The sequence below is a fragment of the Cheilinus undulatus genome, linkage group 1 (assembly GCF_018320785.1).
Source record: "Cheilinus undulatus linkage group 1, ASM1832078v1, whole genome shotgun sequence".
Classification (NCBI taxonomy): Eukaryota; Metazoa; Chordata; class Actinopteri; order Labriformes; family Labridae; genus Cheilinus; species Cheilinus undulatus.
This window is the reverse complement of record NC_054865.1, coordinates 35,115,164-35,127,715: the sequence shown is the minus strand read 5'-3', so window position 1 is coordinate 35,127,715 and position 12,552 is coordinate 35,115,164. Positions and strand designations below refer to the sequence as shown.

Genomic DNA, 12,552 nt, shown 5'->3' with positions numbered 1-12,552 from the left:
AGAAGGGAGAGTGACTTATGACTGAGTAGAAGCAGTCTTCCTGCTTGAACATTCGCTGAGCTCCATTTGTTTGATGAACTCCCTAAACCTGCTGCATGTTTGTTCTCTTGAAGTTGAATCTGCGTCTGAAGGCCTTGAAGCGTCAGATGGACGAGGCAGAGGAGGAGATCGACCGACTTGAGCACGGCAAGAAAAAACTACAAAGAGACCTGGACGAGCAGCTGGAGGCCAATGACCAGCTTCAGAGCCAACTCAAAGCTCTGCGAAATGAAATGAGGTAAAAAAAAAACCAAACAAACTGTGTTTAGTGTTTACTTTACATCTTTAACAGACAGAGCAATCCCTTGATAAAAAAGGCTTAAAATTAGGGAACAATCATAACCAAACTCCATGACTGCTCTCCTTCAGGCGAAAGAGTAACTCTGCTCCACTGCTCAACAATTTGCACGATGACGACGATGACGATGATATCAGCACTGATGGGGAGACGTACTTCAGCTCAACATCGGGCTACAAACGCTCCTCGAGTCAGGAGAACATACTAACAACCCTCACTCTCTAAAACTCACTCTGAGGCTGAGGATAAAGCTGCTTATATGAATCACTGTGGGACAAAACAGCTGGATAACCAAGCCAAGGGCTTTTACACAAAACTGTAGATATTTTTCGTAAAACCTGTGTCAATATTCATATACTTTACAGCTAACCTTTACATGTTTCTTAGTCAACACACACACTTCCACAGAGTTCATGTAATTCTCTAGGGTATCAATCTAAGTGCCATCATGATGCTCTGACTTCACTCAGTATTAATTGAGCAGCTGTGACATTTATGGATGATACAATCAATGTTTGGATTTTTTAACTCATCCTCAAGAAATTAGAGGTGTAAATACAGTTTAATGTGATATTAATTTTGAATTTCCCACTTTAAGTCTTACCTGTGTTAGTAGTCTAGTCTGTTCTACTCCGACTTTTTTAACACACACTTATTAGTTACAAATCTTGCATTAGCAAACTTGAAAACGCACTCTTTATTGCACTGCACACAAATGAATCCATTCCTGCCTTTGTGAACAAAATGAAGTTATTAACCTGACTTTTTTATGCCTATCAAATATTTTAATTTTAAAAACAGTATTTGAATATATTTTTTGTATCATCAATTCAAATACAATGTATACTTTATAATGAATGAAGATCTGTCTGGGTCTATGAAGTGAGGAGTGCCAGGGTGTTTTTTATTTATTGATGGTTGAGAATATACAATCCTGGATCAGTGAGTGTTTAGGGAACAGTGAATGAGGGACTTTGTACACATCCTTTTTATACAGTTTTATATGAATTGATAACATATAATAGAAACATTGCATTGTTAACAACTAGCATGAACTGTAATTTTATCACAATTAAAGGTCATATAGCAGTATTGCTTTTGAGCACATCTACTGGAGGAGGCTGCCTCTTAAAATCATGCTTCCTAAATTCTCTGTACTTTCTATGATTGTTGATTCTGGACCAGAGCTCTAACCATCACAGCACTAAACAAAGCCACACATCAAAACCATTTCATTTCAGTACAGATTAACTGGAAACACTGTTACTTAACATCTGTCTCTGGTGGTTTCTCTCCTTAATGGGGCAGTGAGAATGACAAACATCTTTGTTTTTGATTTCTTTCATTTATGTTTGAATTTCTCCACTATTCAGCCTACCAGTGTGTGCCTGTAAAAGAAAAAAATTGGGCCCTTCAAACTTTCTTTGAAGGGAATGGGGGAATTTATTCAGATGAGGCAAATCTGTGTTTGCAACATGGAAATCATTTACAGCTGTTTACACACATACACAGGAAATTTTCTTGAAAAATTTTACAGAAAATATGAGGATCTCTTCCCTTGAAAATGTCTTAAGTTGCTTGTTACTTGTCCCTCAAGGCAGCCAGTTTTCAGCAGTTCACCATTCAGACAAAGGAGGCAGGAAATATTGTGTATGAAACTTGTGCTCTTTGTGTTCAAGCATGCAGCTCACCCAGAAAAAAATCTTGAGATTTTTCAGGAGTTTGTGTGAAATCACTTTTTGTTTCACTGTTGAAAATCCCCAGCTTCTGATGTCTGTAGAGGGAGAGTGCGTTGAGACAAGTTCCTGCCACTACCTCTCTGTACAAATGTGTATGTTTGTAAATCCTGCTGACACTCAAATAAAGTTACTTACATATATCTCCCACTTTGCTGAATAATTATTTAACTATTCTTTTAAGATATTTCATTTCTTTCGTCTTATTAAAAAATCATTCATGAACATTCAAAGATTAGTCAGTTAGAACACTGAGGAGAAGTGGAGGGTTTTTAGACTTTGAAAGATTAAGTAGAGTATCTTTCCCCTTTTTAATCAGTCTCTCAAATAGTGAATTTCATTGTATGCAGAATGTGGAATGCATGTTTTCACTGCTCAGTGTTGTACCTGTTCTACAGTAAAAATTTGAATACAAGAAAATCACATGCCAGCATAGGTAGTATTTTTACACTTGTCAGGTAAACTGGGTTCCAGAGATGTTCCTATACTGTCAAATACTCCTGAGAAGTCCAGGTGTCAGTGCTGTCATCACAACCAAATCAACATATATTAATTAGGTGCTCAACACAAAGAATAGTTTTTTCAACATTCAACATTCAAAACACAGCATATTCATGCCTATGTATGTCGCATTTAATCATTACCTTGCTTTTGCTGTTACGTATCTTCAGTAAAAATTATGTTTCATCACACGCTGAAAGACCACAACCCTCTGATGTCTTTAGATTATTTTTTACAAAATAGGTAAATAAGTTTCACACCTTTTTGAGTTTAGGGGTCCATCTTACTACTTCATGTTGCCAATTAGATGGCCTAACATGCTTACAGCTAGAAATGTTGAGTTGGTGGAAATTCTAGTAGAAACGTATACAGTCTACCAGTTGGCTCAATAAAGTAGTTGTGCCAGCTATTTAAGTTGAGCCCCTATAAAATGGTGGCTCAACTTCAATCTTAAAGTTCAGCTGGTATATATCTGACATAATTTAAGAAACCCAATATAATATCTTGAATCAACTGGTTAAGTCACCAAACGTGCACCCAATATTTCAGAATTTGTTCATTCAACATTAATCAGGTTGGATTTTTTTACATTGTACCTATTCATCCATTATCTATTCCTCTTATCTTTTTTGTATTCAGGAGGCTGAAGTCTACCTCAGCTGTCATTTGCCAGTCAATCACATAGCTGAAGTGTAGAGATAAACAACCAGCCACGCTCAGCCATACTCACACCTCCGGGCAATTTAGAGTAACCAGTTAACCTAACCTGCATGTCATTGGATTGTAGGACGGAGCTAGGGGCACAGAGAGAAACCATGCGTGCATGAGGAGACCATGCAAACTCCACACAGAAAGGCTTTGTCTGAGGGCTTTGAACCAGAGTCGTCTTGCTGCAGCAGTGCTAACCACTTCACCGCTGTGCAGCCTCTGTGACTGAAACAGCTTGTTAAAAATCTTCAAAATAAAAATCCAGAAAATGTGACATTTTTGAAGACATAAAACAAAAAACATTGCAATGGGAATCTTTTTACATGCTTAGAGAAAAAAAGAGTGTTTGTTAGATAAAGGACATGTCTTGATTAGATGAAGACTTTACATGCAATATGACTCCTCAAAATAGCTCAGCCACCAGTGGATCAACAAGAACATTTCTCTCTCTCTCTCTCTCTCTCTCTCTCTCTCTCTCATAGTGGAGTAGAAATAAAAGGTGGCCCAAAACAGAAATACTGAAACTTGCACCTCAGCATACTTTGTCACTTTAGGCAGATTCTGTGATCCACGTCGTGTCAAATGATCGCTGACTTCACTAATGTTCTGTGAAAAACTGTGTGGGGTTAGAGCAGCTGTGTCAACAGCAGCTCTTTATCTTTCAGTCTGTGCTCAGTGGGGTCACTATTTTTCCTGCTGAAACAAATGAAGCATATATGATCTGAGTTTGGGGATCATCACCTATTAGTGCACAGCTTTGACCTCCTTCAGTCCCTTAGGGAGAAAAACAGGATTGTTTCCTGCTGTAGAGCTGGAGCACAGAGAAACAGCATTTTTCTACCTGTTGATCACATCAAATTAACTTTCATTCAAAGAACAAAATTATGGATGAAGTTGTTTCAGTCTCGGCACTATCCTTGTATTTGTTTGACTTCAGCAGAGAAAAGCCTTGAATAGAGAGCTCTCACTTTCTTTATAACTCTCTCTCTCTCTCTGTGAAGTCTATTGTTGGCAGGTCATGACCTTCAGTTGTTGCTACTCGGTGTGCAACAAACAAATCAACCCTTCGAGTGCCACAGAGTTATCTCCCTCTCTCTCCCCCTTGTGTCAAACCAAGCAGTAAACTAGTCAGTGCTGCAGGCTGGACAGCTTCAGAGGAAACTTGTACTCTTAACAAGGTGATCATTCCTGAGATTCCTTCATGTGCTTGAGAGACTTCAGTCAGAGTGAATGCTGGAAAGAAAAAAAAAAAGGTAGACAACTGACAGAAAGGAAGAAAGCTGTCTAATAGAAACTGTGAAATTATGAGTTTTTAAGCTGCTGCTGCTCACACGGATATCTCTGTTTCACATATTTAAACAGGAAATGTACAGGTTTAACAAGTCTTCCAGGAATCGGCTAACAGCTCTCTGGTGGTTCTGTGGCGGCAGGAAGAAAAAACAAATGGTGTTATTTTATGTGAAAATGTTGCAGTGCAATGCTGCCCCCTAGCTGTTATAATGGTTTCAGATTTCAAGATCAGACTAATAGACGAGGAAATATCAGAATGCATTCAATTAGTATGCAGATTTTAATATATTTTTTTCATAAACAATTGCACATTTGATGTATGAGTTAAATTTAAATGGTGCATAAAAAAGTAACTGTATTACTGATGTGTTGTGTTACCTCCTGCAGGTATTGATAATGAAGTAAACAGTAATATGATTTGTAACTAGGAGTGGCTGCTGCTTTGCATCTCAAAGCCAAGCTGTCAAACCTTTGTAGACCCCCGGGTACCAGACTGTGGGAGACCTCCCACTTAAACCATCCATGTAGCTCCAATCCAGCTCAAACTCAATGATGAAGAACATGCACTTCATAAAATATTTAAGTCAATAATAGATGACAGATAAAAAATCTTTTATATGCTTGTGTGAACTGATGCCACATTCTTATAAATGGATATCATCAGAGTTGTATTGTTTGGGTCGATACTCGCAGCATTGCTCAGCTTCAGTACTGAGTTAATCAAGTCTTTGCCGCCTCAAGCAGTGAATACCTTACAACAGCAGGACAAACCTGCTTTCAGGGCCCGTCTGTTTGGAGTCAAAGTTGGCCATGTTTCTCAACTCAGACATGATCAACCTGTAGTTCTATGATTTACTGTCATTTTTTCACACTTGTGTGCCACTTAATAAAGTTAACCACTCAGAGGAGAGGACAAATACACAGCAGACCAGATCCATAAAAACAAACACAAGGAATTTACAAGATCCAAAACAAAATTCATACATCATTTATTAACTCCCATCCCCATTACCCACTTCCCATAATACATGTCCAGGTATCACAACAAGGACCATGAGCGTGACAAAAGTTCAAGTAAGCTGAAAGCAACTGAACAAGTCTGATTAACAGCCAACATGTATTTCATAGATGTGAACCCATTGCCAAGGGAGACATTGTTCACTAACATAGGGCCTTAAAACTATAAAGTGCCCATAAAAAATATGCGCCATCTTGGATGTTTCACCCTTTTACCGATTTTTAAATCAATCATGTTCAATATGATTTGGTTTTGTTGAACAAAAAAAAACCTCTTTTATGTCAAAGTGAAAACAGATTTTCAAAAAGTAATGGCAATTAAATAAAAATATATCACGTAAAATACATGACTGCATAAATATTCATCCCCTTCAAGTCAGTATTATTTAGTATTATTTATTTAGTATTATTTAGTCAGTATTATTATTTATTTATTATATTAAATTAGCACTGAGTCTGTGTGGATCGGTCTCAATCAAGCTTGCACATCTGGACACTGCAATTCTACTCCATTCTTCTATTCAAAACTGCTCAAGCTCTGTCAGGTTGCATGGGGATCAGGTGTTAATATCTATGTTCAAGTCCAGCCATAAATTCTGGGGGAGGTTTGGGCTTTGACTGAGCCACTCCAGAACATTCACCTCATTGCCTTTTAACCATTTCTGTGTAGCTTTCCCTGTATGCTTTGGGTCATTGTCTTGTGAGAAAATAAATCTTCTCCAAAGCCATAGTTCTCTTGCAGACTGAATAAGATTGTCCTCCAGGATCCTCCTATATTTCATTGCATTCATTTTACCCTCTACCTCTACAAGCCTTACAGGCCAGGCTGCTGAGAAGCATCCCCACAGCATGATGCTAAATGGTTAAATCATTTGAGTGTGCTTCTGTTTTGTCTTTGTTGCAAGTTATTTGCAACCAAAATAATAATGATATCTCAATTTATTATGCCCTGATTAATAACAGGATTATAGCAGCTCATAGCAGCACAAATGGTGCTTATTAGTTCTGCTATCTGCTCTAGTAATCTTCAAGCAGCACTATTTCTGTGCAGTGTTGCAGCTTCATGCAGTTTTCTCTTATGTCTGAATGTGGAAATGAACCATCAGTGTCTCCCTCCTCTGCTGCTTAGATAGACGTTCACATCCTGGCCCCTGATCTGATTCCTTAACAGTGATTGATGCCATGTCAGCCATTACTAGAAAGCAGTGATGTAGGTTGTATTTTCTTGTTGCATGATCAGTCATTATACATAATCCTAACCTACACTGGACTGGTTTTACTGACTTTAATACACTGAAGGTGAGGTATGTCAGTGTGGCCCTACCATCCACCTATTCTTCTGTGTGTGGCCCTTGATGAAAAAAGTTTAGACACCCCTGTTTTAAACGGACTATTTATGAAATCTGTTGTGTGACAGTCTTTTTAGTAAATTCAATGCAAACTGACCAGTGACTTTAGATTAAGTAACTCCTGTAGAATATTAAGTATGACCTTGTTTTATTCCATAACAAATTTCAGATAAACATTATCACTGTACCAGTCTTCTGAGGCCTGAGCTATAAAACAGATAAGACAGAAAGAGTGAGTCAGACAAGGTCATAAAGATGATTCTTCTTATGTTTGAAACTTCTTTTGAAAAGTTCACTTCTTTGTACTTCTATATATGACTCTTTATATTTGTTTTAACTGAAAGCTGGAGTCTTGATTTATTGATTTAGCACAACAAATAAAGTTAAGTTCAAGCAGGACTACTATCCCATATTTGTTCTAATTGGACTCTTTTTATCTCTTGTGATCAGAACCAGACCCACCAGATCTAGACATGACATTTATGAAACGATCACATTGCTGCCACCAAACTTTAAATGGGCTCTCCCCTCCACTGCTTGCAGTTTGTCTACAGTGTGGATCCATGCAACCCTCCTTCACCTAGGTCACCTCCTGCAGATCATCTGTGTCTGGGTCTAGATGTTCAGATGGCCATCCCACGTCACATCTCGTATCCTTCGTCTCTACCATCACCTTTATCCTTATCCTGCTGTCAGACTTGGTACCCATTTGTGTTCAAAAAGACATCACAACAGAGTATCATAACCTAAGAAATTGCACTTTTCTTTATTTTTTTTTATCATACAATATGTAATCATTCACTAAAAATAAAGTCTCTGATGACTGAAACAATCTCAACGTACAAAAACTGGGTTAGGAAGCAAAAGGAAGCATAAGGAGCTACACAAATGGGATCTTCCAACATAAAAGGGTTTTTAATATATTAGCCACCCATTTTGGTCACAATTTTTTAATGAAATCCTTTGTGTAAAAAGTATCTTTACTCAGGCAAATGGAACTTTTTAATTAAATTTACATGGAGCAACTTCAGCTGAATTGCTCTAAGCATGCTGTTGGCTAATCGCTCTCATGTTGCCTACTCTTGCCTGGCCATGCTCTGCAGCTCTCTCTGCAAGCTGCTTTTGAAACCCTCCTCCACCCCAGCTCCTCCTTCATTCTGCTTCTGACTTAAGCAATTTCATTCTGTTGTCATTGACGCCTGCTCTGGGGGATCCCAGAACAGCCACGTCGTCAAATATAAATAACAGCAATGAGTGCTTTTAATAACTGCTGATAAAGACATATTTATAGCCACAAATTGTGTGTTTCTTGACAAAGCGGTCCCGACTGAACTGATTAAATCTCATATTAGCACTGGTTGAATTTTACACAGATTTACACATCTGGTGTAGAGTCTATCTCTCATCCCTCAACAGTGTATGTAAATTTATTTGTAAAGAGTCTCTGTGCAGCTGAGTGATTTTATCACTTCATTACTGTGTAATTTTTTAAAATACAGACTTGGTACAAAAATAAAAATTTAAAAAGTTGACAATATTAGTGATGTTTACTGCAGCTGTGATCTATTTTAGCTGGATGTTTACATCTTTTTGTGCTCTTTGCCTCTCTGCTGTTAGACACAGAGCAGTCTTGTGGAGCCGTGTCATTTCATCAGAGGCCGCACATTAATCTGTCAACAGAGCTGATGGTTCTTCTCTGTCAGGAGTGACTAAAACAACGGGCAACCTGAATTCCTCAGATACTGAGGAACTCAACAACAGCTTTTTGTTGTTGGTTACAACAGGAAAATACCAAAGAGGCAACCACTGGAAAAACAAATAGATAAAACACCTGTAGAATAACCTAAAAACAGCAACAAACAACACAATTCACATCTTTACTGTCATTTCAGTTAAGAAAAAAGAAAACTTTATCCCATCTACAAAGCTGGACCCATAATGGACTATGTTGTTTCTAAATCTGGAGCACATTTCATCAAACATGTGCCAAATCTGTAGTGAGAGTACAAGATATCCCTAAGACCAGTGGCTTTAAACTGGTGGGTTTGGACCCAAAAGTGGGTCCAACAGCTGCTTCCTGTGGAAGGTGAATGTGTGCTGGGAGAACAAAAATGTGCCAAAGGTCCAAGATGTATGGAAGCCCTAAGCAGACATGCATCCATAAAATTTATTTTGCCCCATTTTGCTGTGATAATGAGTGGTGTTTTCTTAGGATCTTAACATTTTGTCTCATTATCTTGGGGCAATAAAAATGATTTTTCCATTCATAATGTGGCTATTTCTCCAGATCCTGGGAAAACAACCTTACCACTTGCTATCATAAAAGAGTAAAATAAAATCCTCTCAGGGCGTCTATGATCAGATGCTTTTAAGACATGTTTATTTTGTTCTGTCTCTGCGCTATCACTTGATTTAGGGTTAGCAGATTTTAACTGAAGCACAACTTGATTTTAGAGTAACCAGAGGAGTTAGCAGCAAGAAAGATGCACTCTTAAGTTATATCTTGGACTTGTAGTGTTTTTCGTAGTTAAAGTGACAACATATGTTGAAACCCGTGAAAACAAAGAAGATGGATGGTCCAGGACACCTTTGAGAGAAAGACTGGGAAATTTTCATCAAGAAAAAACACAAAAAAGGTGAAAAAGAAGACCTCAGTCTCAGCTACAACTCCTAGCTAGCTTAAAAGCTAACAACAACTGCCAGTAACTGCCACAGAACACTGGCTGATTAACAGGGGACTACTGAATGCTACCTATTGAGGTAGCATGGGGCGGCACATATGAATGCATCGGCCTGGCGCTCCATCACTAGCAGCAAAACAAAGCCCTATGCTTACACCAGAACTGACAGCATTCCCACAGAATTTACATTGCTCCTGATGGAGATTTTCTGGAGAACGGGGCGATCGGAGACCGACAGGAGGAGGACATGGAGCAGTATGACACCTACAGCCAGTGGGGAGGAGGAAGAGACGGTGCTGTGCGAGAAGATGAAAGCGGGGCAAACAAGCTAGGCTAAGAGCAGCCCCACACAAACCTGCCCTACCAAGCATCTTTCTCCCGGATGCCTGCGCCCTCGCCAGCAGGATGGATGACGTGAGGCTATCTACAAATACATTATCTACTATTTGTTCCAGTTAAGGTCCAAACTGCAACGTTTTTTATTAACAAATTTGAGTGGTTGGAAATGTTCAGAAACTTGGGTCATCATTTCTCATGAAAGAGGTGGTAGTGTGTCCTGAGGCTTGACCACTGCCCTATACAGTAAGTCAGTTTAGCTTTAAGGTGCTATGAAATCACAAAAGTCCAACATGCAACAAAGTATTACAGCACTGCTGTCTGTGATTGCTCTTTTAGTGACACATCCTCACTCTGAATGTAGTTATTCCTGTTACTGTACTCTGACCCCTGAGACTAATCCAGCCCTGAATCGGTATCTGATCTCACAACAATCTGACTACAACCATGACAGGAAGTGAATCTGATCTGTTTATGGGAGAGGATTTCCACATGGAGTCAGACACGACATTTTGGACTGAGGCCTGGCTGAGCGACCCACACCATGACTGCAGGAGTAAATAAAACACACAGTATGTTTGAAGTGTGGTTAATAATTAAGCTCTCAGTCCTGTAGAAATACCTGTCAGATAATGCTGAGATTTTTTTCCTTTTATATGACCATGTCCACTGACGTATTTTAACAGCAGAACTTTGTTGAACCTGCTCTCAGCTGTTTGGCAGTCTTGCTCTTTAAACTTGATTCTCCTCTGTGACTGTGAGTCTAGTTTCAATTAAAAGGGAGTGACTGCAGGCCATTCATAAGAGGAATGTGATCCTGCTGTCAGCTCTGTCTCTTCCTTCAAGATATCTGTCAAAATAAGAAAGTATGACGTGAATATGACTGAGAATGAGTGAGGATTAAACTGATCGCCTAAGTCCAAATAATAGTGTGGATGTGAGGCAAGAGGTAACAATAGCATTAAAAAATAATGGTTGTTGTGCGGTCTTACTTTTCATCACTATCCTCTATCAACTGCATCAATAATTCATCGGCTAAAGCAACGTCTGTACTACAGGACACCAAATGCACCTTCAGTATTAACACATTCTGACTCCATTTAATGTTAAATAACAACAGCATGGCTGGGAGATTGATTTAAATGGTTTTACTTTGTAAAAGTAGCAATGCATCTCATGAAGAATACTTTAAAACTCCTGTTAGGAGTTTGCAGCTAGTTATGAAACACATTCAAATTAATAATGATCCTTCTAACACCTGGGAATTCAAAGACCACCACCAGAATAAACTAACTGCCTCCTTATAGTTTTCAGGTATCAAAACCAGAGATCTGAAGGACATAACCCAAACGATAAATACTCATAATTATCTAAATAGCCTATTACTACTGCCAGTTATATAAATCCTGTGATGTCTTTTTGCACCAAATAATATATATATAAGGATATTCTGAGATAGTAGATTTAAGATTTTGATGAGATGTAAGCTGTTATCAGCAAGATTAAAACAAAAAAACTTAAAATGTTTCATTTTATAGTAGATGAATCCAAAATATAAGGGTGTAACAGTGTGTTGAATTAAATCACAAGAACATAACAAATAGAAAATAAAATGTATATCTAAATAGCCAACACACTAAAAATTCAACTCTGAAACACTGTGTTGAACTTACTCAGTTTTTGTAACCTGTTATCAAGACTTATTAAAAACAAGTTACTTGTACTCCTTGACCATAAAAGCTTAAGAACTCCATTTACTTTAATGTACTTTTTTAATGTCTCTAAGCCAGGTCAGACCTGAAAAAATAGAAAATATATAAATGCCCATTATAGGTATTTATTACATGCCATTTCACCACATAGTAATCCACCAGTACATTGTTTCCGTGGGGTAACAGGGATCTACTGAACTATAATTTGCTTGATATGGGGACATTTTAGCTTTTTTAGGGGCTTTGACCTTGCGATTGGAGCCAGGGGCCTATCCAGGGATTTCATTCACTGTTGGACACTCATTTACATTTGAAATGAACATTTTCTTTTCTTTTCTTCTTTCCTTGTAAATTTGTGGGCATTTTATACCTTTATTCATATAGGAGGACAGTGGACAGAGTCAGGAACAGGGATGAGAGAGTGGGGGAGAGACATTTTGAATAGAAAGAATATACATATTTTTACTATGGCTAGATTAATTTTACTGTGGGTCCAGATATAAACTACCCCTCCCCCTGTGCTACACCCATGGCCCCAGCATCTTAACTCCCAAAACTAATTTTAAACGTATGCCTTATATTTGATGCACACCTATAACAACTGTATCTTTAGGCCCCTTGGAGCACGAGGCCTCAGGCAATCGCTTACCTTAGCCTGACACTAAAACCAGCTGTGCACACAGCCTTGAAGTTCCTGCTTTAGAATTAATACAAGTAAAAATCTTTCACCCAGCTTTGTCCCCATAAGGAAAGTTTAATCAAAAATGTACATAAAGATTAAAAAAAGTAATGATAGTGTAAAAAAATGTTGACAAGATATCAGTTTTATTAAGATATTTGATAGAAAACTTCTTTGTGGCACTTAATCACAACATTCCTACAATT

At 38.2% G+C, this 12,552-nt stretch overlaps 1 protein-coding gene across 2 annotated transcripts in view; it reads left to right on the top strand.

Annotated features, from left to right (window-relative positions):
* Nucleotides 1-2,216, top strand: part of cgnl1 (cingulin-like 1) — a 37,595-nt gene extending 35,379 nt beyond the window's left edge. For both annotated transcript variants that reach the window (XM_041783611.1, XM_041783604.1), the window contains exons 18-19: nucleotides 114-277; nucleotides 409-2,216. In XM_041783611.1, the coding sequence (XP_041639545.1) occupies nucleotides 114-277; nucleotides 409-562 (318 nt within the window). In that variant the 3' untranslated portion in view covers nucleotides 563-2,216. The remainder of the gene's footprint in view (nucleotides 1-113; nucleotides 278-408) is intronic.
* Nucleotides 2,217-12,552: the final 10,336 nt, after the last annotated feature.